This window comes from Odontesthes bonariensis, chromosome 16 (genome assembly GCF_027942865.1).
Source record: "Odontesthes bonariensis isolate fOdoBon6 chromosome 16, fOdoBon6.hap1, whole genome shotgun sequence".
Taxonomy (NCBI): Eukaryota; Metazoa; Chordata; class Actinopteri; order Atheriniformes; family Atherinopsidae; genus Odontesthes; species Odontesthes bonariensis.
This window is the reverse complement of record NC_134521.1, coordinates 21,239,438-21,266,433: the sequence shown is the minus strand read 5'-3', so window position 1 is coordinate 21,266,433 and position 26,996 is coordinate 21,239,438. Positions and strand designations below refer to the sequence as shown.

The 26,996-nt window shown below is 41.6% G+C and overlaps 1 protein-coding gene across 2 annotated transcripts in view; it reads left to right on the top strand.

Moving 5' to 3' along the window:
* rars1 (arginyl-tRNA synthetase 1) overlaps positions 1-26,996 on the top strand; it is a 33,997-nt gene that overhangs the window by 4,676 nt on the left and 2,325 nt on the right. For both annotated transcript variants that reach the window (XM_075486571.1, XM_075486572.1), the window contains exons 3-14: positions 624-812; positions 996-1,104; positions 1,485-1,585; positions 2,265-2,386; positions 2,495-2,615; positions 3,371-3,500; positions 3,580-3,684; positions 4,016-4,194; positions 5,930-6,039; positions 9,439-9,544; positions 18,793-18,965; positions 25,235-25,482. In XM_075486571.1, coding sequence (XP_075342686.1) covers positions 624-812; positions 996-1,104; positions 1,485-1,585; positions 2,265-2,386; positions 2,495-2,615; positions 3,371-3,500; positions 3,580-3,684; positions 4,016-4,194; positions 5,930-6,039; positions 9,439-9,544; positions 18,793-18,965; positions 25,235-25,482 — 1,693 coding nt within the window. The remainder of the gene's footprint in view (positions 1-623; positions 813-995; positions 1,105-1,484; positions 1,586-2,264; positions 2,387-2,494; positions 2,616-3,370; positions 3,501-3,579; positions 3,685-4,015; positions 4,195-5,929; positions 6,040-9,438; positions 9,545-18,792; positions 18,966-25,234; positions 25,483-26,996) is intronic.

Genomic DNA, 26,996 nt, shown 5'->3' with positions numbered 1-26,996 from the left:
GACGTCTGCTTCCTGAACCCAAACTGGCAGCTGGTTCCACAGAGAGGGGCCTGATAACTGAAGGCTCTGCCTCTCATTCTACTTTTAGAAACTCTGGGAACCTCAAGTAAACCTGCAGTCTGAGAGCAAAGTGCTCTGTTGGGGAAATCCAACTGTGAGATCTTTAAGATATGATGGAACTTGGTCATTAACAGCTTTACATGTGAGGAGAAAAAAAATTGAATTCTATTCTGAATTTAACAGGGAGCCAATGAAGAGAAGTTAAAACTTGGGAAAATATGATCTCCCCTGTTCGTTCTCATCAGAACTCTGGCTGCAGCATTTTGGATCAGCCTGAGGCTTTTCAGAGAATTTCTTGGACAGCCCAAGAATAAAGAATAACAGAAGTCCAATCCTGAAGTAACACATGATTGGAGCAGTTTTTTGGCATCACTCCTGATTTTAACAATTTTTAGAAGTGCTCACTAAGCCTGTAAATGCCACAGTTAAAGGTCAATATTACTTGTTCCTCAAAGAAAAGATGCAACTAATCTCTGAAAAAATGGACGGATCGGCCCGCGGGGAAACGTACAGACTCTGAGTTCGTCGTCTTTAATGGCGTCATCGTCTCTGTTTGTCCACAGAGTCTTCAGGAGGACAAGACCCACTGCAGCAAAGCCATGATCAACATCAACCAGCGGCTGCAGGAGATTTTCGGTGGGGCCATCCGGTCGTCGTGCCCTGAGCTCGACAACCCGCCGCTGGCCGTCACGCCCAACCAGCAGGCCAAGTTCGGAGACTACCAATGCAACAGCGCCATGGCGATGGCTCAGGTCAGGCTCCCGGCTCCGCGTTCAGGAGACCGAATGCTCACGTTTGTGTTCAGATGCAAAACATTTTGCATCTTTCAGATTATTGAAGCAGAAAAACCTTTTTAAACTAAATGTTGATTCAAGTTTCCTTTACTATTAAAACTTTACAGAGTTTACGTTCTCCTTTTTTTAACTGAACTACAGATGCTGAAGGCGAAGGGGATGAAGGTGAACCCGAGAGAAATCGCAGAGAAGATCATCCAAAACCTTCCTGACAACGAGCTCGTCCAGAAAACGGAGATCGCAGGACCAGGTACAAGCTCGGTGTCAATAAGTCTCTTTCTCACAAGACGCATCAAGTGTGCATAAAATAATACACCGTGGCAACAAGCTATTAAATCCTTTATTAAAGAATCTTTTATTGGCCCTCCAGGGGCTCCATAAAGATGGAAATAAAGATAAATAAAATGTTTCCGGAAATAAATAAGGATTGTCAAGTCATTGTTGTGTCTGTATTTATCAATTTGCTTAATGTTTTATTTATTTCTAATGGGGGGGATTCAGGTGATTTTAATTGAACCTTTTTCTCTAACAAATGAAAATGTTTAAAACAGAATTTCAGCCGTATTTTGAGCATTTTTTTGGTGCTGTGGTTGAATCCCGTCGCCGCTCTGCTCTCTGTCCCGTCTTCAGGTTTCATTAACATCCACCTCAAGAGGTCATTTGTGTCCAGACTGCTGAGCAACCTGCTTGTCAACGGAGTGCAGCCGCCGCCGCTCGCTTCCAGGAAGAAGGTTTGTCCATAAGTGACACAAAAAAAGCAGATTTGGATGGTTTAGTTTTAGTTTTCTGTAGGTTTGTTGGCACCAAATATTAAAGTAGCTCAAAGAATGAATGTGAAAAAGAAAGTACACCGTCTTTCTTTCAGTTCAAAGGTTTTACTTATGGAGACTAATAAAAGATAATCAGATCTTTATCAGGTCTTTAAATTAGATAAATCCAACCTGAAAAACAACACTTATCACACTTTGTCATTATTTATTGAACAGAAACTGAGACAAAACACAGAAGCAGTGTGCGAAAAGCTAAGTGAACCCCATGATCCAACAGCTTATTTCATGTTTCTGTTGTTTTACTCTCACAATAACATGTTTATAGACTTATTCTGCATCATATTTGAGTTTATTTGCAGTCATGGTGAGATAATGGCGCCCCCTGTGGTCAAACTCGGAAAATAAATTTCCTGCCATAAACGGCATATAAATTTCGAAACACAATGTTTTTTTTTAATCATGTTGATGCACAACGTTGAAGACGAAGAGTTTTTGAGGAAAATCCAGGAAGTTTATTGCCGAACTGACAGGAACGGATTAACTAAATGGGTTTGAATTTAGGGATTGAAGGTCAGTTTTTGGTAGAAACCTGCATAAAAGTTCTCACTTCAGTTCATCTTTGTGTTGTTTCGGTGCTCAGGTGGTGGTGGACTTCTCCTCTCCCAACATTGCCAAAGAGATGCACGTGGGCCACCTTCGCTCCACCATCATCGGGGACAGCATGTGTCGGCTCTTTGAGTTTCTGGGCTACGACGTCCTCAGGTCAGTCAGCAGCTGAAATCTGTATTTCAGAAACCCCACGGCTCCTTGAAAGGTCTCTGATGCACCAGTTTGTTGACGTTTTGTGACTCGGTGTGTTACCGTTGGCAGGTTGAACCATGTGGGGGACTGGGGGACCCAGTTCGGGATGCTCATCGCCCACCTGCAGGATAAATTTCCAAACTACCTGACCGTCTCTCCTCCCATCAGTGACCTGCAGGCGTTCTACAAAGTCAGTTCAAACTGTCTGTCTCTGTGTAAACTTCAGGTGTAGATGTTTGCTCTGGGACGCATTAAATGAGATCTCGGTTTCCTTTAAAGTATACGGCAAAGAGCCTACAGGGACTAATTCTACAAAGTGGAGCAATGGCAGCATATGACACGTCTCCTGATTTAAATCATAGATTAAAGAGTAGCTGCTTTTAAAACAAGTTAAAGCTCAGATATGTTTTTTTCTTACAAACCATTTTTGTTCAAATCTGGTGTTACGATGCGTTCTTTATGGTCCGATCAAAAGCAAACACGACTGAGTATGTGTGTCCGTATCCGATATTTAAGCTTGAGAATTTGGCTAATTGTTTTGCTCTTTGGCTCCCCATACAGTTGTGGGATGTTGGGAGCTTTTGACGGCATCTTATTGCCTCTTCAGCTTATCAACAACTTAATTGGACGGCTGTGCATGTGCAGGGTTCACACGGAGTTCATTTAGTTTAAAACATCCTGAACGAGATGGTGCTGTATGAACTTTAAAAGCCTTCAAATGATCAGTCATAATCCTGTAGATGAAGTGAGAAAAGGTGGCTAGAATAGAGGCTTCAGAGCCATAAGTCTGGAGAAAGTAAAGTAAACATTTTATTCAGTATGGTAAACTAAAAGGTGTCTGTTGTCTGTGTGGAACTGGGATACTTTTGGTAACATATCCAGTGTTTCTCCTGCTCATTGACCTTTCTTTGATTGCCCCTTCGTGTCCGTCTGCTCCTCCTTCAGGAGTCGAAGAAGCGTTTCGATGAGGACGAGGACTTCAAGAAGCGAGCGTACCAGTGTGTCGTCAGACTGCAGAGCAAAGAGCCGGAGTTCATAAAAGGCTGGAACCTCATCTGTGACGTTTCCAGGAGAGGTAGGACTGACGTTAAATAGCAACAGCTCATGTGGACAGACCTTTGTCCACGGAGAGTAATTGTTTTTGCATGTTTCAGAGTTTCAGAGGGTCTATGACTGTCTGGACGTGAAGATCATCGAGAGAGGAGAGTCGTACTACCAGGACCTGATGACGCGGGTGGTGAAGGAGTTCGAGGAGAAAGGTCAGTGTCGCGCAGCTCAAAGACGCTTCCATGAAAAACAGTTTTTCTTTGCTTTTTTATTTGACCAAATCTCCTCAATTCAATAATCGGCTCCAATTTATGGTATGCAGTTCCCCGATGTCACCACCGGGTGGAGGTATTGTCCCATAAATACTCTCTTTCAGATGGTGCCTTTCTGCTTTTTCCTCAGTTTTTTTTTGTTGTTTTTTTTTAATTGTTCTCCTCTCAAACTTTTCTCTTCAGTCTTACCCTCTTTATTACCCTCCTTTCTCTAATGAGCATCATTTTATTGCTTTTCTCTTCTCTCTCCATCTCCTCCACCTGTTCTCAGGCCTGGTGGAGCTGGACGAGGGTCGCAAGATCGTCTTTGCTCCTGGCCAGTCCATCCCGCTCACCGTCGTCAAGTCAGATGGAGGCTACACCTACGACACCTCGGACCTGGCTGCGCTGCACCAGCGGCTCTTTGAGGAGAAAGCAGACGTCGTCATCTACGTCACAGACAGTGGACAGGTGGGTGGAGCGGAAACAACCCACCTTTGGTCAGTCGGGGTATCGCCTGACCTCCTTATTTCAGTTACCAGTTCTAAAACTCAGATATGTTGTTTCCTCCTGTGGATAAAATCAACTTTTAAATGAGTGGAAACTATTTAAAAACTGATGTAAACCACTTGTTTTGGTTGAATTTTTTAAGTATCCACTCAGTTATTCCCTTCTGCCCATGTGAGAACAAATTTCATCACATTTTCATACTATGCTCATGAATTATATTCTGCGATATTGAAACATTGTAAATTTAACCAGACGGACGAAGCTTAGACTAGTTTTGAAGATAAAACCTTCCCAGACTTGTATAAGATGTAAACATGTCAAACAAATGCTTAATCAATCAGTTTAATTGGATAAAAGATGCAAGTTGAACTTTATAAAAGTGTAATGTGGGTTGTTCTAAAGACCCACAATCCTACTCATCCTCAGCAGCAGAGGAATGAGGGCAGCCTGAGGAAATGGCAGAATCTTCTTAACTTCTAGTTTAATTAAAAAATCTCGTCTGCTTGTCCAACCAGTCGACCAAATCTCAGACATTTTCTTTTATGTGAGATTAAATTTATCCATGTCTTCAACACAGAACAAAACAACAACAAACAGGCACAAGTTTAAGAACAAGTGTTAGAAAAAAAGATGGAGATACACACTGCTCTAATTTCTTAGTTTCCTTCCATGCAGCCAGAGTTTGTTGAATCTTTTAAAGTGGTCTGGAGCAATAGTTCCCCAGGCTTTCTGAAGGTCTTTCAAAGTTTTTCTTTGAACGTTGGCTGCTTTTTCACTCATTTTCAGTCCAGTTTTTCTACATTTTCAGATGAATGTGTTTGTTAAGACACTTAGAACTGACCTGTGAATCATTCAAGCATAAAAAAGGCTCCTAACTCAAGGGATGAACCAGTTTTGTGTCTACACATAACAGAGAACTGTTTTAAATGGTATCTTTAGGCACTTTGTTTGCAGCCTGTCACAAAGACACATCATTTGTTCCCATTTCTTTAGTTGCATCTATGAAAAACACCAAAGATAACACAGTTTGACAGACAGAAAATAGTATTTTTGCTCCAACAAGGTGATTCCCAAAGAGCTATTAGCTGAAAACCAAGTGTGTCCTTAAAACATTTGAGGAAACTAGACATATGAAGGACAAAAGAAGAAGTGTCAGGCCTAAAAAAATATCTACAGCAGATGAACAGTATCTGAAAGGGATGTCATTAAGAACTACTGTTGGCCCAAGCCTGATCACAAATAGTCTCCATGGAAGGGTGGCTGTCAAGAAGCCATTCTTAAGGAAGGGAAACAGGGAGAAAAGGCTGAGCTGTGCCAAAGGACACAAGAAGTGGACTGAAAATCAGTGGCAACAGGTCTGATGGAGGGATGAATCCTCCCCAGAGCCCGGACCTCAACATTACTGAAGCAGTGTGGGATCATCCTGACAGAGAACGGAACAAAAGGCAGCCGACATCGACTTGAGTTTGAATTGAATTTTCCATGGATATTAAATCACGATAACTCATTTCAGGGAGATTTTTGATCGAATACCTGTAAAAGTTCTCTGAAATCATCACGTTACCAACATCTTTGTCCACATACGTGTGTTTGATTCGTTTCAGGCAGCAGTGACGGAACGTCTCCTTTGAACTTGAAATAAGTGTGATCTCACCTGTAAAATCTCTTGTCTCTGCGTTTTGGTTTTCTCCCTCAGGGCACACACTTCCAGCTGGTGTTTGCCGCCGCTCAGAGGATCGGCTGGTACAACCCCCAGGTGACCCGGGTGGAGCACGCAGGCTTCGGGGTGGTGCTCGGGGAGGACAAGTGAGTGCACAACACACACTCGGCCGCCCTACCTTTGGTCCTCTCAACGTGACATGAGCTCCCCTGATATATTCGTTTGAGTGCTCCCTGTCGTTTCTCAGGAGTTTTTCCAAACAGAGGGTGGACAGAAAGTCAGAGTCAGCGAGGTTACAGGCAGCTCGCTTTGTTAAAGCCTTTGTTAAAGCGATAATCACCCACAGAGAATTCACTGATCCAAACAGAAATGATAAGAGAACTTCACCCCAGGATTGACTTAAGCCTTAAAAATAAGTTTTTACCAATTGAAGAATAACCCTTTTATGCCTTAAAATAGCCGAGACGTAACAACGTTTTCGCATAATTTAGTCTGTGTGCTTCAGCCTGCCCCGGACTCCCGCTCTAAATGTGAGGAAGGCTGGTTTTAAGCTTCAGTTTTCACACTTTGCAGTAACTCAGTGGGTTATTGTCAACTCGACTAACAATCTCCACATAAACCTCTTTCATCTGATGCTAAGCAAAATCTAATCTGACCGTAAATGACTGCGTTTCCATTTAAAATGAAGTGATCTGCGAATCAAAATAAAAATATGTGCTTTCGGCCTCTAAAAGCTCCACTTGATCGTTTAGTTTCTGTGCTGCGTGACATGCTTCTCATCTTAGATTTGACAGTAAACAGTTATTTTGACCCATTTCCAGGTCATTTTGTACTAGTTTCTGGTTTGTACAACAGCTCCACAAATGCATTTAGATCCCGAAGCTGCTGTTCAGCTGTGGGTTTTTAAACCTTCTGCCCCTGCAAACGGCACCGCTGGCTGAATTTTAATTGGGCTCTGTGCAGTTTTGGCTTCTATTCATTGCCTTGAATTCACAGCTTGATGCCCGTTTGCCAACTTCCCCCAATCAGTCCTTGGATGGGCTTTCTCCGTACGTCTGTGAGCTTCATAAAACGGAGATTTGACAACACGAGATGAGACATTTTAGGGCAGATAATCATGTGCTCACCAGTTAGGATGGAAGAACAGTTCATGTTGCAGGATGACAGCCGTCTGTGGTTTGTCTAAAAAGCCTCTCTCGTTGTTTCTGCCCAAGTAGAGACGTAAGTTTGATTAAATAGGCAAATAATTACCTTAAAATCATAAAGAAATGCAGCAAAAGATGCCAGTCACATTCTTAAACAAAAGAAGACGTAGAATTGGAGCAACAGCTTGTTAAAGGACAAGACTCACATTATAACGTGATGTTCTACTCACCCCTGCTTGTTGTTGGTCATTTGGAGCTGTTCCGAAGATATTCGCGAGGCGTCTGGCTGCTCTCTTGAGATATTCGGCCATGAAACGGTTTCCTATGGGCAACGTTATACAGGCACAAACTATGCTGTTTATAATTTATTAATTACTGTACACTAGCACTGATAACGTGGAGGTGCGTCGCTTACTTAAAAAAATCCGGGTTACTGTAATTTTGAATTTTTGTCGTAAAGTCTGTGTGTGTTTGTCTGTGGGCTGTCTGTGGTAGTAGCACGATGATGACGTCAGTAACACCCACTTTACGACAAAAATTCAAAATTACAGTAACCCGGATTTTTTTAAGTAAGCGACGCACCTCCACGTTATCAATGCTAGTGTACAGTAATTAATAAATTATAAACAGCATAGTTTGTGCCTGTATAACGTTGCCCATAGGAAACCGTTTCATGGCCGAATATCTCAAGAGAGCAGCCAGACGCCTCTCCAATATCTTCGGAACAGCTCCAAATTACCAACAACAAGCAGGGGTGAGTAGAACATCAAGTCATAATGTGAAATCAAGGGCCCAATGTAAAAAAAACGGTCTTGTCCTTTAAATGTAGGGTAGGAGATCCTGGCTTTTGAGTCCAGCGAAGCTGCATTTTGAAAATACACAGGTAAAAAGTCCCAACCCTTTTCTTCACTTTCCCCCCGAAGCCACGCCTCTAGAGTACATGAACGAGCACGAAGGTGCATGAGCGCTGTTCTGACAGCAAGCATCGATCGTTGCCGTATTTAGTATTTAGTATATGCTAACTATACGTTTAATAATGCTAGGTGCTAGCCAAGCTGGCTCTTGTTTAGCTTCCTGCCAAGCTTCTGGACGCGTAATTCGTTCACGGAGCAGGGTATGCGCACAGGGGGAAGGAGGGGGAGGGGAGGGAGGAGCAGATTGCAGTTTGATAGACGCATCAGAATCCAATCATTGTTAACGGTCCGTTCAGTATGATTGGATAGTGTTTTTCCTAGATTGTACGTTCTAGAGGCCACTAAAACTTTTCATATTTGTGTCAAAACTTTTAATTAATTGGTTGCAATGGGGTTGTGAAGAGTATTTCAAGCAATATGTAAAAAAATGTTCCAGAAAAAGATCCCCTACCCCGCCTTTAAGCCTCACGCAGAACAAAATCTATGCACAAATATCATCTGTCCTGCTCATTTCAAAATGCTGTAAACTTAATCTAAAGCGCTTTAATTCAGATTGCTGCATGAATAGCTTGACGATGTGGGGAAAGTTTCTGTTTGAAGCTAAAGGAAACGGTTTACTTATGCCGGAGAGCAAATGTATTCAGCGTAAACGAGATAAAAACGATCACAGCAGCTGCCGAGCAAACAAACACTGGAGTCGGTTTTCAGCTGTTATCACTCCACGCGTGAGGAGACGGAGAGGACAGATCAGCTCAACAGTCATCGAAAAGTTGGATGGCAAAATCCAAAAGCTCCGCTCCATTATCTGCTTTTTCTCTCATAAGATGAACAGCTACATATGGGACGTTTTGGCAGCTAGTTTGTCCCGGACACTCGCTGTATCTGCTGCTGTGTGTTAGTAGCTGTGGTGCCGCTATCTCATCATATCAACATATCAATCGTCCAGAGAGGACGAGCCATCTCAGGCACGACGCCGACGTTTCACTTCACAGCGGTGCTAAATGCCCCACGGTAACCTGATGGGGGACATAAATTGGCCCCGCTAAGTCTTCGCTGCAACAAACTCTATTAGAAATTTATCATGCTGTTTTCGTGATCGCTCATCCAGACAATAAGTGCTTAATGGAGCCGCGGGGGGGAACTGTAATGGCTGCGAGTAAACATTGAAGAAACGGGAGGGTTACTCAATTTTGCCTCATGCTCGGCTGATTTGCTTCACTGTATAAAATGTGTTGCCCCGAGGAGTAAGCAGGCAGAAGTAATCTAATCTTTTACTGTCGTGGTAATTATTGATGACAGAACGTGGAACTTGAGTATGTGCTCGAAAGTTCTGTTTCGGGATCTGTTCGGGGGCGTTGGATTTAGTTTTATCTTCCAGCCTGCAGGCAGCATTAAACTCCAACCACATGATCTCATGACCACTTTAGTGTGCCGGATTGTGCCTTTCTTTGGAAATTCATGTACTTCCTTTGTTGTTCCTGCTCAGGAAGAAGTTTAAGACTCGATCCGGAGACACGGTGAGGCTGATGGACCTGCTGGAGGAGGGGCTGAAGAGGTCCATGGACAAGCTGAAAGAGAAGGAGCGAGACAAGGTGAGGTTCATTCTGACACCACGGCCGCAGAAAGTTGAGGATTGTTTATTTTAAGACTTGAAGAAAAACCGCAAAACAACAACAACAACAACAACAACAAAAAAAAAAGCGACACTGATGACAGTGCTTTGACTTTTTCCAAAAACCCGACATTTTGCAAAAATGCGACATTTCCTAAAGAAACCCGACCGACATTTTTCAAAATTGCAGCGATGTTTTCCAAAAACTCGGCGACGCAAAAATGCAAAGACAGCATTCCCCAAAAACATGGAGATCTTCCAAACAGGTAACCATGACGTTTCCCAAACATTGGGCCTCATGCAAGAACATTTTCGTATTTTTATTCTAAATTTCTCTTAATTTTTTGGTAAGAAGGTCTCGTACGAACACGCCACGTCAGATTCAACAAGCGCTCTTAACTTCGGAAAAAGTGTGTAAACGACCTGCGTAAATGATGAATCACACTCGTGCGTATATAATTGCACGTGCACGAGGATAGTAGATTTGCATACTCCACGCCCAAAATTATACCATATTAGGAGCTGTGCTTCCTCGCTCTTGTGCCAGGAAGTGTTGAGTGTTGAGTCATGAGAATGGCATCAAGGAGCAAAAAGAACAACTTTACGGGCTCTGAGACTGAAGTTCTGCTTTCAGAGATCCAAAAAGGAAAATCTGTCATTTTTAGCAGTGTCAGCAGTGGAATTACAGAACCTGCTAAAGCGAAGAAATGGGAAGTTATTACGAGTGCTCTTAATTCCGTGTCACATGTAGTTTGTAATGTCACCGAAATAAAAAAAGAAATGGTTTGATATGAAAATGGCTTAAAAATAAACGTCTTGCCCTGGCCAGACGCTCGATGACTGCAACTAAAGCCGTGCAATCAGTTGTTGCCTCATCATGATGGCACTTTGATGGGGTGGTACATGAGGGGGGTCTTCTGGCACCACACCTTCTGGTCTGCCTGGGCTGGTTCAGGTAGTAGGAGACCCTCGTTCATTGCAAATTTGGCATGCCTTCTCTGGGCTATAGAGCAGTTTGCCCCCCGCTGTATCGAGACACACCCACCTGGCCTTCAGCTCAGTGCGCTCCACGACAGCACGGGTGCTTTGATGCGTATATGTGTCTCGTGCTCCAATTATGATTGGGACACCCCCGATCTGTCTCCGATCTCCCTCTGAAAGGTTCCAGTGGCCAAAAATCCAAGGGTGGTGAGGACCTGGACGTGTGGTGGAATTGGGTTTGATCAGCGTGTTTTTTCTCTGTAGTTGTGGCTCTAGCAAGCTGCATATTTGTAGCAGCACAGTCCTTAGCAGTCTAAATCGCAATGTCAGCCATTCGTCTGTCTCCACATGGGTATCTATGCGCTAAGGCATCCAAAAGTAGCAAGTCAGCCGCTGGTTACGCTTCCCATTGACCTTGTTATATACAGATTCAAATTAACCTTCAATTAGTGCATAATTTAAGTCAAACAGAATAATGTCAGCATCATTATGGAGTATAATGTATATTTATTTATGTTTTCTTCAAAGTGTTAGACCCGATTCTTTATATTGGAAGCCCAAGAACAAGCTGGAGGAATCTTAAGTTAAACAAAGTATTTATTCATGGTCACATGTGAAGTTTAGCCGTGCTGAACTCGGAGAGACAGAGCCCTCGCAGGGCCTCCATCAGAGAGAGCCCCGATATCTGGACACATTTCATATTTATGTTCACCCTTATCTCACAGAGGTTGTACCTACATTTGACGACGCATCATTGAATATTTACTCATGCTGTGAGCAGGCCATCCACCGTCTTTGTCATGTTCTTTGGATGTGATAAGCGATGTGTGAGTGTGTTGTTTCAGGCGTGCATCTACTGTACCAGACCTATCTGTCCTAAGAGACGCTTTATCTGACCCAGTTATTTTATCCCGCTACGTCATCTTAAAGTGTTGGTGTATGAGCAGAGTGTACTGTACACACTAGGAACATAGATTATCTAGAGAACTACAGAATATGAATACATAAAGTCTAAGAATAAAGCCAATTTATAACAAAAGTAATTAAATATACAATCCATTGGTCAAGCAAACTTGATTTGAATAACAGCGGACTATTTTACGAAACTCCTACGACAGGTCTGGATCACTCGGAAATTCTGTTTGTACCTGAAAGAAAACGTAAAATACGAAAAGATTGGTGAATGCGCAAATTCTCTTAAATCACTGTTCTTGCATTATGCCCAATGTTTTGATGATTTTTACCTAAAAAGTTTGTGATTTCTGAAAAGTTTTTTCTTTAAATGCAAAAATGCCAGATTTGACTAGGGCTGAGCAATTTTAACGATACTGCGATATATATCGACATTTTGTTTCCCGATAAAGTTTTTTTTTTTTTTTCCAGCTGCAAGTATCGATTTTATTTTTTTTTTAATTTTAAAAACAATTTTTTTAAAGCAAACTTTATTGAAAAGTCAGATGTTACAATTAGTGAAAACACTGAACATTAAGGTAATACGAAACAATGCCAGGTGTGACCCACATTATACAAAACAGTGATAAATTAGTTCATAAAAATGTTATATAAAGTGCATAGATCTCACATTTGTGACATGTTCATTTGTTTCTGTTTGTCTGGCTGCGTTGTCCTTCCGGTTCAAAGGTTGGACCACCAGTCCAATCAGCGAAGATTCATGTCAAATCATACTGTCCCTTCCCCTCCCCCAGAAAATGATGTAAGTGCATCAAATCGTATCGTTGGCTGAATATCGTGTATCGTATCGTACCGTGAGGTTAGTGTATCGCTACAGCCCTAGATTTGACCAGTGAAAATAATCCGTTTTATTCATTTATTTTGATCTGGGTTTTTTTTTTTTTTTGTTAGTTTTGGTATTTCTTTTTCCATTGTTGTCACAGATTGTTTTGGGCATCACATTACATCTATGCAAATGTTCCTTAACTGTTGTTGGTATGATTGCGATCCGTTAACTGTAGCTGCTTGTGAGAAATGTGTAATCTCAATGAGATTGTTCCTGGTTGAGTAAAGTTTAGACTAATTCAAGATTTAACTCTAAAGTTCTGATAATTTTGTGAATGATTCCTCTGTTTAAACGATAATTCTTGTTCCACTTGGCCTTGGTTCCCATTCATTTATGGGTTGAAATCAATGAGCCAGACCAACTCTCTGCCTCACATATTCAGGGCGTATCAGCTAATCAGACAATGATCAATCTAAAACATTTCATTCATCCCAAATGGCTCCGCTCTTGTTTTCTTCTAAGTGAAAGCACATCTGCAGCTGTAGAGCTCTGAGCTCACAGACGGGATGAAAAGTTGGGTCGACCTCAGAGCTCAGCGGATGAAGGTAAAATGTGTGGTGGTGTTTCAGTCCCGCTCGCGCCTGGAGGTGCTGAGAAAGATGGAGCTTGGCTCGCTTTGAAGAAATAATGGCTGCTGTAGGGCGAGGTGGTCATTACTGTAAAATACTTATCGTCGGGGTGAATCAAAATCCAGGCTGAAGGCAGAAATAATGAGCTGCATGTTGGACGGCATCCCGCTCACTCAATGGCTGCCTATCAAGGCTTTAACATTTTTCAGAAAACGTTGATATAAACCCCTCTAAGACAAGCAAAAATAATGTGAACCGTTGCACCGAAAACCGTGGCTGTTTCACCCATAAATCTGAAATCCTACAGATTATTAAATATGAAGCAGCACTATGAGCCGCTGCAGCCATGTTTCTTTAATATTCCTTTTTTGTTTTGACCTTTTAACTTTGTCTCCAAAAAACAACTTAGACGTATGCAAATTCTACCACTTTTTTTTTTTTTTTTTTTTTTTTTTTTATTGTGGCGATGCAGTTCAGACTGTTCAGGAGATCAGGAGAAAATAACTTTTTCCTGATTCTCGTCTGTTTTCGCCTCTACGTGGAAAAACTTCAGGGAACTAAAGTAGCACATCACAGCTCCCAGACACGGCGCCAAGTAAACACGACGGGGGATTTAGTGACGGGAAGGAAATGTTGTGGAACATCATGCAATGGTGTTTTTGTTAAAGTTGACGCGTTTGAGTTTTTCCTATTTTCACGCTTGTTTGTCTTTTGTTCACCGCACGCGGTGTGTAAAAATACTGTCTGGCTAAAACATTTAAATTAACACAACTCTCGTGCCCCGCCCCCTCCTCTCTCTCTTACGCTTCAGCTCTGCTTCCAGGCTGGCTGTACGCGCAAGCTAGAAACCGTAACAACCGTAGCTGTCTCAGAGACTCCCTCTGGCTCTGATTGGCTGTTTCCTTCAGGCACAGTTTATTCTTGCAAATAACGTTAGAAGAACCTGATATTCTTTAGTTCTTTCTTTAGTTTTCAGTTTTTCCTTTGTTTTCATTTTTCTCTGAACACTCTGACCATTGAACCCTGTCCTTTACCTTTTTGAATCCGAGGTTTGTCGGCCAAAATTTCCCTCCAACCTTCTGAGTTTTTTTTCCTGAGATTTTGTTAATGAACCATCTTTTACAAACCGTAGTCATCGTGCGTGTGTTTAGCAACATTTCTCAGTCCAAATTACACAATCACACAGGACTTCAAGAGGTGGATGTTGGTGGTGTAGAGCTACACAGTTAAATTTCTCTCAACCCCACCTTTACCAGCTGCTTGTTCCATCCCAAAGCTGCTGTTAGCTGCTTTCTTGTTTTCCCACAACAAAAGTCGTACCTTTGGTTAATTTGACCATCTGTGCTTGGGCCCTTTGTTGTTGAGGTGTTTGTATCTGAAATCAGACTTTCACAGGAGTACAAATGGAGGAAAAAAGCAGTACAACCTGACCTGATTAAGTATTATCTGGAGCGCTATGTGCATTGTAAACACTCAGCGTCTCTAGTTAAACTGACAGGATTTAATGCTGAGGAGGTTGTGGGAATTCGATGCCAACACAGTTTCCCTGCAGGCCTTTTTGGCTTGGCACTCTGCTCTCTGTCTGGGTCAGTGCCCATGTCTAGCATCTGCTAACCCAGTCTCATTAAAATAAACCACAGCCTCGCCTCCAAGAACTTCAGCCTGTATCACTAACAGTGCTTCGTCTTAGCATTTGTTTTGCACTCCCCTGCGTTCTTCTTTTTCACAATTCTTTATTTGTGCTCAGTACACCGCTGACCTCTATAGGTTCTGTGTCGTTGTTGCTCAGCAGAATACTTTTCCACGGTTCTGCATCGTTTAGATAATCAACAAACCGCCAAAAATTGTCACCTACTTTGACAGTCAATCAAGTTAATTTTTCCATAAAGAGACGGGGTTTATGGCTTCACCTTCAGAAGGTTTTTCCATGGACTTTAGTACAGAGGTATCTTTTCCGGGGCGCACACTATTCCAAAGTAATTCGATATAAAGACCTAGATTTTATAAAACACCAAGGGTTTGTCCTTCAGTCAGTAGGTCGCAGCTTCCAGCAGGATAAGATTTATTAAACATTATAACGGCTGTGACACTTTCAGCGGTTTCATATCCACTGAGGGAAGACGCACCTTCTCGCACTAAAAATATAGAGCACCAAGCAGTTTGAAGATATGGGGGTTAGGACTCAGGGGTGAACACAAGCCATGAACAAAAAATAAAGGTTTAAGACTAAGATTGTGAAGCATTTAAAAAAACATGGCTTTTCACGGTGTGGACAGCCGGGTTTAACCCTTGTGCGGTCTTAACGTTCTGTTTACTCCCCTTGTCCTATGGGTCAAAAATGACCTGCCCTACCAAAGCCCCACAATAAAGCAACTTAATTGAATTTTAAATCCAAAATCTATTTTGTATGATGAAACCACCTGTTATTTATCTATTCAACTCAATTCAATATATATTTTTTTAGCATTTATTAGTTTGTTACACAATACAAAAAGACAATCACCAGTTTTCAGGATTACACTTTTTTTTTTTTTTTTTTTTTTTTTTTTACCACAAACCAACTGTCAGTTGGACCAACAGTTTTCTTGTTTTCTCAGTTTTCTTTTACATAATAAAGGTTTATTATTGCTATTACATAAATGTGAAGTAATTACTTCTGAATTAATTATATAGAAAGGGAAAAAAAAGTGAACTTTTTTCTGGTGTTTAAATGTTTTTATAATTCACGGGTCAAACATTACCCATAAGACAATCTTTGTACCCTAGTGGTGTACAGCCCACATGGAAACATAAACATAAATAAAGTATGACCTTTTGTAATGATGGGGTCCCTTTAGGAAAAGTCATAAAATTTCAAGTTGGAAGAGGATAGTTTAAGGCAGGGCTACCCAAATCCGGTCCTCGAGGGCCGACGTCCTGCAGGTTTTGGATGTTTCCCTGCTCCATCACACCTGATTCAGATCGATGCTTCATCAGCTGGTTTAACAACCTTTTGAAGAGCTCCATTTCATCTGTGTTGAAGCAGGGAAACATCTGAAACCTGCAGGACGTCGGCCCTCGAGGACCGGATTTGGGTAGCCCTGGTTTAAGGTATTTCTTCTACAGCTAAACATGGTAGTGGGTCACTTTTGACCCGCAAGACAACAGGAGGGTTAAATGGAGAAGAGATGGCGGCATGAGGCAAACCAGTGGAGTGGTTTTAAAGAATGCACTCACAACCAGCCTCACAGTAAGAGCGTTCCTGGTTCAAATCCTGGCCTTTACCTTTCTGCGTGGAGTTTGTGTGATATGAGGGCTCTCTACGGGTACTCTGGCTTCCTCCCGCCATCCCACAACATGCATGTTAGGTTAATTTAAAATCACCAATTAACTAGGGCTGGGCGAGTTAACTCGTTATTATCGCGTTAACTTGTTAATTATTCAACGCCGATAAATATTTTATCGCGCATTAACGCAGTTTTTATTATTGTAAAAGTCTGTTGAATGCATCACAGTCACACAGTTACAGCAAACACCACGAAGCATGGAGTAATAAAATAAAAATAAACTAGCAGGTAACATCACCGTTACAGGTGCTCCTCGGTCTCGGTGTTCACGGAGCTAACCCTCGCTACTTCCTGTTTTACTTGTTTCAACATAAAAGCACGTATATCAAAGTAAATTAAAAAAAAAAAAAAAAACTCCTGCATTTACAGCCAAGTTGAATTGTCTTCTCACCGTAGTAGTTCCAGTCTAAAATAACACTTAAAGGCAAAACACACAATTGATACCTGCAAGTCATTCAATGAAACAGACAGTGGAGCGAGGCTTCTACATAAAAATGCTGATGTTAAAAGTGTGTTTGCACAGCAAATGTTATGGCACTTTCATTCATATGGCAGCACATTTAAAATAAAACTAAATGCTAAAAGCTATACACTACTTTTGAATTAATTTTTGGATTTTGTGTACGAATGCGATTAATCCTGATTAATCAGGGAAATCATGTGATTAATTAGATTAAAAATTTTAATCGTTGCCCAGCCCTACAATTAACCTAAGAGTGAGTGTGATATGGTTGTTTGTCTCAGTGTCACCCCTGTAACGGACTGGCGACCTGTCCACTGTGTACCCCACCTCTTGATACGCTCCATATCTCCTGCAAACCTTAATTGGATTAAGCGGGTATAGAAAATGGATTAATGCATGTTCCGACTGGCTCCCTGTGCTCAACCCACCCTCCAAGGTCCTCTTGTCCACTAGATGGCTGCACTCCCCATGACCTGGTCAGTGGGCTCAATTGACTTGACGCCAGGTTGGCGTGGAGGTTGGGTGCGGGATCTCCTGCCCTCAGAGTCCTGGTCCCAACCCTCCCTCCGAATTTTAGCCCTTGGACATGGTTCTTCAATAGCTCTGCATTGGAGCTTCAGGAATGCCCGTCTCCACATCGTAGCACATTGCTGCCACTTGGGAGCAGTCCGAATGAATAAAACCTTAGTTGTGAACAGCTTCTGGTCGTGTTTACATGCTGTTATTGGTCCTTGTTTAGCTTTTCTCTGTAGTGGAAGAGTCGAAGCCGACAAAGATGTTAAAGATTTTCACCCGTCTTCTTTATCGTTTTTCATGCTCCGTTCTCATGTGACGAATTTCAATATTTGTTCTCTACTGGCTGGAGCTAGCCATTAGCCTTCAACCGACGCATAATGTCATTGAAGAAGCTTTGCACTGTTAACTTTTCAGAGGACGCCTTGCAAGAATGTCTGCATTGGTCGAATACCCCAATTCTTTCGCTCTGTGCAAAGTGAGATAAATGTAGACTGATCCCTCCGGGACACCTTCAAAAGTCATGTGGGGCACCATGTACACCTGAACATATTGGCAGGTGGTTGTAAAGTCATAATTTGAATCACATTTAGCTTCTTTGGTGGACAGACAAAGCTCAGTAAGACGGTGTCGTCCCACTGATAATTTAATATGACTTCAATAATCAGGCAAATTCAGGTCAGTTTAATTCTCAACTTTTCTACAGAAAAAGCTTGAACTTCAAGGGTTTCTTAACTTTTGGAGGAATAAACAATGTATCTGCAGGTAGTTTATACTTCCCCTTGGGTTGTTTCAAATATTAAACGGTTAAGTTGTTAAGTTTTCTGCGATGAAGGAAGAAAGTTCAGGGAAAAAAGCATTATTATCCAACAGCCTCACCTTGATGTGAGGAAACGTGTACATTTTTCACTTTTCTGACCTTTAACAGACTCGGAAGATTGGTCTGGAATAAAAATTGCTAGATGAATCAATTATGGAAAAGAAAAATGAATGGATGTGTGTTATCATGCTTCTACTTCAAGCTTTTTTCAGCAGATGTAGTTATAAGCAGATACATGATCATCCACCCGAGGACACACGCAGAGGTGGAGTTTTCTTGCCCTTTGCTGTTCTGTATATTCCAGATATTTCCCGTTGTGACCTGTCCCTCATTTGTAGTCATGTTGTCTTCACTCTGTCGTGCTTCTTCGCATTAATTCTTGTCCTGTCGTGTCACGTCACCTCTTCGATCTGATACGTTCTGTTTGACTGCAGGTTTTTGTTTTCCAGTCGCTTTCATTCTAATCTTCCTCTCCACTCCCCGTGGTATCAGACACGTCGCACAGATTCAGGGGAAGACTTTGACTTAAGTCGGTTTAATCTCTGCCGGAGGTTTAATAAATTAGATTGATTATTTTGGTTAAATTCAGCACTGTGGTTTGACTGTTGGACCAGAAAGGGAAGCGCCGCCGCGAGTAATTATAGGCTGTTTGAAAACGTACATTTATCAACATTCATAATGCGGTAAAGAGTGAAAATGTTGATGTGGGAGATTGTCGGCTTTATTAAACGAAACGTGACTGTGTTGTAACCCTGAAGGTGCTGACCCCGGAGGAGCTCACGAGGGCCCAGAGAGCCGTCGCTTTTGGCTGCGTCAAATACGCCGACCTGTCCCACAACCGCATCAACGACTACGTCTTCTCGTTTGACAAGATGCTGGACGACCGGGGCAACACGGCGGCGTACCTCCTCTACGCTTTCACCCGCATCAGGTAAAGCTGCGTTATAACGTTTGGGGTCGCCCCTGAGGCCTGAAAACTGCCTGATCAGCTATACTTTGACTGTTTTGGACCATTTTTTTCCATGCCTTTATGGGAAAGTGAAAGATCATTACGATAGTTGACCACATCTGAAGTAAACATGGGAGGACAGGGTTCCAACAATTATGCGTTTTAGTGGTTTAAAAGCTAAAAAATGTCAGTAAAAAGATGTCATAGAATGGAGTTATGACTATTTTGCAGTCCAACATGCAGCTCAGAGGTTTAAGAAGCTTAAAGGCAAGTGCACCGGTACTGACCACAGCAACTGGTCACAGTGACATATGTGCTTACGTGTTTCTCATTTACTTCCTGATCCCTTCAACTGTTTACTGTTCTATCTTCCACTTTTACGGTGTTTCAGATGTTGCGACCGAAGCGTTTGCTTCTCTGTATCGATTGGTTCCAGTTCAGTGCATTTGTGGATATCCATAGCTGTCATAAACAGGAAATGCCTGGGGAAGGCTAGGCTAATTACCTCGGGCTAACAACGTAGAAGTAAAAAAAAAAAAACGTCAGCACGGTGGTCCCGCTGTAAAGGGCTGATGCTGAGGTATAAAATCGTGCTTTCATGTCATAATTTTTTTTTTTAAAAACAAGCCAAAAAAAGCTAAATAACAACACAACAGTATTGTGTAACAGTTGCTACTCTAAAGTACGTTAATCCAACTGTGAGAACATTAACTTACAAATGGTGTGAGAACATTTTGTATGTGTACATGTTGATATTGTGTAGTTGAAGGATAAGTATGATGTTGATGGGCCTGTTCAGTCTATATAAACTTTTTTTTAACGTCTCGGGCAGCTGCTGCCATTGAGTCTTTCAGCTTCATTCTCACCAACTGTAAGCTGTTTTATTTTTAGATTTTTATGCATTATAAATAGCAAATTGTGCCTTCAAACTGCTTTATTTGTATTGCTGCTTGAGATACAAAACGCACAGATCGGCTGTAACGACACCTCTCAGGTGAAGACGTTGTTCTTTCACAGAGACGAGTGGTGGGGTTTATTAGACGTCAATTGTGCTGTCAGGTTGTTTTTTAAGCTGTTGTGTTGGAAGCAGGGAAAATGATAAATTTGAGAATCTGAGACAAATTCCGATGGTTAGATGGATTTAAGCGTCTCTGCTCAGCAAGTTCTGTGAGGTTTTATTGTGGTTTGCAGTGTTTATCCACGAGTCGTACAGAAGAGCCACTTTGGCTGACCTCTGTAGAGAGCACCTATGACAGACGTGACCATCAGAACTGGACCATGGGTCAATGAAAGATGGTGACTTGGTCTGTAGGATTTTTTTCTTTTCAAATGAGCTGTCAGGTGTGTGCGTCCTGTTTCCCCAACGAAGAGGAGACGGCGAGTTGTTTTGCTACTACAAATCAAGCTGATGGGTGTAGTAATTTACTCTGAGCCATGTTCTAATGGAAAACCCTGGCTCCTGACATTAATCTCCGTGTTACTTGGACACAAACTTCTTCAACCATGAACACTCCTTCAAACACAATCCCCTGATGTTAGTGGCCTCGTTCAGCAGGATGATACGACCTCTGTCCCACAAAGCAGAATAATACTTAACTAATCCCCCAACTAATCTAATGAATGCTTGATGATTAGAATTTAATAAACACAGAAATTAATAAAAAGAACAAAAACAGTCATTGTCAATAAAATAGTCCACTCTAAAGATATAGTCTAAGGTTATTACAGTGGGGCTGAAGAAGCCTCTGACTGAAGATACTCTGCTGTTTGATCAGTAAATTCTCATTGTCATAATAAAATAAGACATTGATAAATTAATATCCGTATATGCTGGCTGAACACATCCGATCCACAAGTGTCCCGCTTCAGAGGTCTCAACGGGTCGGAGGTGTTCTGGTGGCTCATGGGAGATTTATACAGGATTCAGCAGCTGCTTTTAATGTTGGCTTTGATTTAACTGGACAGACATTTATGATAATAGAGGAATTGTAAATTAGCAGTGTTGATGTTATCCAGCTGGAGTTGTGTAGGGGAATCCAGGGCTGCTGGAGGGATGTGAAAATAAACTACTGGTACTGGCTGATGGGTTGGAAGAGGAATTTGCGTACCTTGGCAGTCCGGCTATATTTCCATTTCCCTGCCCTGAAGTTCAGCCTCTGAGAGTTGGAACTGATCCCTTCTTGTGGCTCAGTTTCTTCAGTCCGTCTTTAGCTAACTCTGCTGGAACATTACCCTCAAATATAGTTTATCCACTGGGCTCTTATATCCTCTGATGCTGCTGGTAGACGTAAGATGCATGCTCCTCAGTACAGCTGACAACAGAACATTTCCACCAGAAGCTGGCTTCATCCGTCCAGCAGGGTGGATATGAGTGGGCGGGGCTTAGCCGAGGAGGTGGAGTCAAATCAGAACGGCTCGTTAAATGAGGAACTTTCAAACAAAGAGGAGCTAAAATAACCCCAGGGGTGTGTTTTGGGGGAGTTTTACACTTGCTGGAGACTTCAGAGACCCTAATATATGCTCCCAGGAACAGAAAAAAAGAGTTTTTTTTTTTTTTTTTTTTTTGACATGATATGTCACTTTTAAGGCTGTGAGTGACTTTTAAAAGTTGAATTGAGTTCCTAAACTTTCACCCTGTCCTGTTAGAGAACCTCCGTCATCTTCCCGTGTACTTTCATTACCCGTATCAGATCAGCCTGCTCGTGGCAGGGGATTAGTCTTTGGGGTGTTCTGGTCTCTCCTCACCCCTTATCCCCCATATCGAGTGAGCGTCTCATGGATGCACAGAGTGCGTTGATCCCCTTTCTCCTGCTTCCCTGGAGGTGTTAGACTCAATGGCAGAGTGCCTGGCAGAGATTGATCTTTTATTTTATGTTTTTTGCTGGGAGGAATGAGCAGTCGCCTGAGAGGATCCAATGTTCCTGCATTCGGTGGATGGATCACTCTCAAGTGGCGGCTGTTGCAGCTGTTCATGAGTTAGAAAAAACTAGACAAAGACAGAAATACAGAGGAGATTTCAAAACCCAATCAAAGTTTACACAAATTATACTTGGCATGAAATTAACGATAAGTTGGTTAATTCAAAAGTCTGTCGTGTTTTTACTGGAGTCCCAGCTGTTAGAAATCCTCTATGAACTCATCTTTGTAATTTGGAAGTTTTTAGTTTCTGAGCCTGCAGCTCTTCACTGAACCTCGTTTTTATGCTGCTCTCCTATATCAAATTCTCCTCGGTTTGCCAGCCTCCAATTTCATCTGGTCCTCGCAGCACATGCAAAGCTGTACAACCTCACCCCGCACGCAGTCAGGATTGGTTGGCACAGGTTCCTCTACGTACAACATTCAGACCTCGCCTTTCTGAGACTTTCAGAGGTGAGCAGGAATCCTCAAACATGGCTCCGATTGCCGTTTTTACTTATGATATCTAATGGTTATGTCAAAAAGGGTACAATCTTATATTTTTAGCCTTAACTGAATTACAGACCAATTAATTGGTTAAAAAAAAAATTAGATGTTATTTTGGGGGAAATTTTATTTAACAACATTTGAAATGTACTTTGTGTTGATTCAAAATTGTAATGAAATCTTTAGAAAAACCATAAAAAAAAGATGCGTGGATCAGACATGTTTCCATCCACTGTTTTGAAATGTAAACTAGGCTGTCGTGTTAACAGAGGGTGACGGTATTTGCTATTTTTTATTTTTTTATCAGTAGTTTTAATTCAGTAGAAGAAGTGGTTTATAGTCCTAACTCAAAACAAACCATGAGGAGGATAAAAAACAACTGTGGACCTCAATTAAAGGCTTTCCTAAGTTTATTAAGATTATTGCCTAATCATCGTCTAATAAGCATGTGATCCAACTCAGGCATATTGTACTTTCACTGTGATCCAGTTTAGGGACTCAAAGAGCAACAGGACTCTGTGTCTTGTTTCTGAGTTCCACTAAAAATGGTCCCGATCGGCACCAAAATTTTATGGGTTTGGCCAAGATTGTATGACATTCGTTCTATTAGTTTTTCAGAATGTGTAAGAAAGAATTGCAATCCCTAACAATGCTTTCTGTCACATCTTTAAGCAGTCTTCAGGAATAGTTCTCCAGGCTTCTTGAAGGACATCCCAAAACTCTTTCTTTGGATGTCGGCTGCCTTTTGTTCCATTCTCTGTCAGGATGATCCCACACTGCTTCAGTAATGTTGAGGTCTGGGCTCTGGGGAGGATTCATCCCTCCATCAGACCTGCTGCCACTGATTTTCAGTCCACTTCTTGTGTCATTTGGCACAGCTCAGCCTTTTCTCCCTGTTTCCCTTCCTTAAGAACGGCTTCTTGACAGCCACCCTTCCATGGAGACCATTTCTGATGAGGCTTGGGCCAACAGTAGATGGATCAGCTGAAGGTCCAGATGCATCTCTCAGCTCCTGTGTCAGACACAAATGATGTGTCTTTGTGACAGGCTGCTGAAAACAGCCTGAAAATACAATTTAAAACTGGTTCTTTGCTAAGTTGTCTGTTATGTGGAGACACAACACTGGTTCATCCCTTGAGTTAGGAGCCTTTTTTCTGCTTGAAGAAATCATAGGTCAGTGTTAAGTGGCTTAAAGGGGCACTAGGTAGCATTTTCACCTAAAATTATAGCCTTCAGGAGTTTACCAAAGGTTAAACAAGTCAATGGTAAGCGAATGAAGCCTGTCTCGCTCCCAACAGGGGTCTGTATGCTGAAAATCCCATATGTAACTTCGGCAGGAGCGACCCGCTTCTGAAGTGTCGTGATGCGCAATAAGAGTCGTTTGTGTTTACGGCACTTAGCTAGGTACTGTATGCTAGCTGTAGCTGTAGGCTATGTGTTCGCTTGCGTTGAAGAGCCAACACCAAGCGTTTCCTATTCTGCCTTTCACAGACTGAATATGAAACGTTCGATGTTGGCACTTCCCATTTGTGAAATTTCTCCAAGCGTGATCTTGTTGATCTACCATAGTGTCTGATTTAGATTTAGATCGTGAAGAGACAGGTGATGATGGTGCTCTAATTCCTCCTGAGTTCGAGACGTAGCCTAGCTTCAGAAATACACGGACTGACCTGATTAGAATAAGAATAGCGTTTTGATCCGAACAAGAATTGTTGTCTACACATGAAAAAGGATTAATTTGTTCGGATTGTGATTGTAATCGGAATAGTGTAGAGCTAGTCTGCGTTTATTGCGGCGTGTGTTGGTAGTGCTTGCGCGCATCTGTCTCAGATGTAACTTTTGTAAGTGTCTGCTAATACAAAGGAATCACTCCACAAATACACCATGATGAGGGAAGAATCCCATTCAAGATCAGCAACAGTCCATCCATACATCCATACATCCATTATCTGCTGCTTGTCCGGGGATCGGGTCGCGGGGACAGCAGCCTGAGCAGAAAAACCCAGACGAGCTGTCCCCGGCCACTTCCTCCAGCAACAGGATTATAGCATATTATCTTGAGTTCTCTCTACAGAAAATCTCTGATTATAGTATCTTATGTGGGCAGTCTACACTTGTGAATCAGATGACCAAACTGCACTGACTAAATAACACAACGGCAGCATTCGCCACGATGTTTAGTTAGTGGATGTGTATAATACAAGGGGGGGCATTTTTACGACAGTGTAGAATTTCAGGTTGACCAATAGAGATCGCTATACTGCCGCTAAACTACCTTGTATCCCTTTAACAAAGAAAAAGGCACATTACTCTGAAAATGTTCAGCCAATGTCCAAAGAAAAACTTTGGTCTTGAGCAATAGTTCTCCGGGCTTTCTGAAGGTCTTTCGCTTTAAAAGATTATAACAAAGTCTGTCTGCTTGGAAGGAAAACGTAAAGAAATGAGGGCTGGATTAATATTTTTGTACAGTTTTGTACAAGTTAGAAACAGGGCTGTACAAATGGTGGGGTTCAGTATCTTACCTCATTACTCTTCAATGTGAACAGGAATGTTGAATTGATCCAATAAACCTTTAACTGAGATATGACCTCTGTACCACCTGAACTATGGTTGATTTATTGTGCTTTAACAAAGAAAATCACTTTAGTGTATAAATATAGGAAACATCCCGGTATGTTCTTTAATGTTATCCACGTCTTTCTGCTGTTTCACAGCTGCTCTTTAATAACTTTACTATTTGACTTGTTTTCTACTGCCAGACTGTTGGCAATGACTGTTCTGGATGCTTTTCCCTGACTAGATTGTAAGAATATAAACACACCAGGTAATGAGAGGGTATCCTCCCATAGGTCCATAGCTCGCCTGGCCAACATCGACGAGGCCACACTGAAAAAAGCAGCAGAGACCACAGAAATCCTGCTGGACCACGATAAGGAGTGGAAGCTGGGAAAGTGCATCCTGCGGTTCCCAGAGATCCTGCAGAAGATCCTGGACGACCTGCTACTCCACACTCTGTGCGACTACCTATACGAGCTCGCCACCACCTTCACAGAGTTCTACGACAGCTGCTACTGTGTGGAGAAGGACAGAAAGACAGGTGAGACACTTTTAAACTGCTTTCATTTCAGCCTTCTTCTATCAATATTGAAAACACAAACCAATGTCGTATTTCCATCTCGTTCTTTACTCTCGAGCGTTTCAGTGTCTGCTTTTCTTCTATCTATCCGTTTGTCTCAATAATACTAACATAAGTTAACATATAAAATATTAGATATCTTATTATTAGAAACTGTTTATATAAACAGTTACCAGAGCAACCAAATGCAACATCGGTTTTACTTTGAGATCATTGCAAACAAGACACATTAATGTGAGTTAACACACTGACTGTTAGCTATGTCACTACATTAATTGACATATTCACATCCTGATATTTGCCATTTTAGCAAATTAATGTGACATGTAACATTAAATAAAAATCTAAATATTAGAATAACAGTTGATGTGGCAGGAGACATCATAAATTGAGATTCATACGAGCAAAACATGCATCAGCTAACGTATTCAATTTCTAGCTTTGTCACAAAATCTGTGTGCATATTTATACCATTTTGATTGAGTTACATTTATCTTTTTGAGCAGATGTATATAAAATGTTATCAAAACAACCAAGTAGAACTGTCAGTTTTACTGCAAGATTAATGCTAACAGAACACGCTAACGTGAGCAAACGTTTTGACTTTTAGCCTTGCCTTGTCACTACATTAATTGATGTATTAACATATTAACATCCTGACAGTTACCATTTTAGTATTTGTATATTTGTCATTTTATTTCCATCAAAAAAATAGACAATCAGAAAGAATCGGTACAATGTCTTTCAATCAGATCTTGGCTTGCGTGGCCAAGAACTGGTTCATATCTATTAGTTTAATTTGTTCTCAGTGTCCAAAAATCATCAGTTAGGAAGAGGGACCGAAAATCAGTGGGTTCGGTATGTGTCAGATCTGTCTCCTTGATAGTCAGCACTATCGTCAAAGTGTCTACCCCCAAGATTTGAGCCAAAATAGCTTCTCTTAAAATATTCATTTTCTCAGAATCTCACAGCACATCTATGTATCTGCATAATCAATAAACAGTTTAATTTCTTTCACTTTGACATCAATCAACTCCTTAACTTGGGGGGGTATAATTAAAATTTTCCATCGAGTGGTAGTTTGAGACTTTTATTCCGTGTGGTTGCTTGTCACAATTCTGCTACAGTGGTGCTTAAATGGTTAATATATCATTTCTATTTCAGGGTACAGGCGAAGCTTTTGACCCATAAAAATACATTTTTATATAATTGTATCATTCCTTGTGCTTCTCCCGTTGAACGGCCTCCAACAGCTGACTGTAAGCAACCTTGTAGACTCTAATCAGAGATGCTGTTAACGGTGTAATTTTCTACCGTAGAAGGAAATCTCTTCATGTAAGGACATGTAATGAAATATTTTGACACATCCACTTACATCGGGTAAAAGGAGCTTCCTTGCTGTTTTTTTTTTTTAGATTTAATCTTCTACCTCTCCATCGCATCAGCTTCTCTCCGGCGCTGGAGTCCCGCTGTAC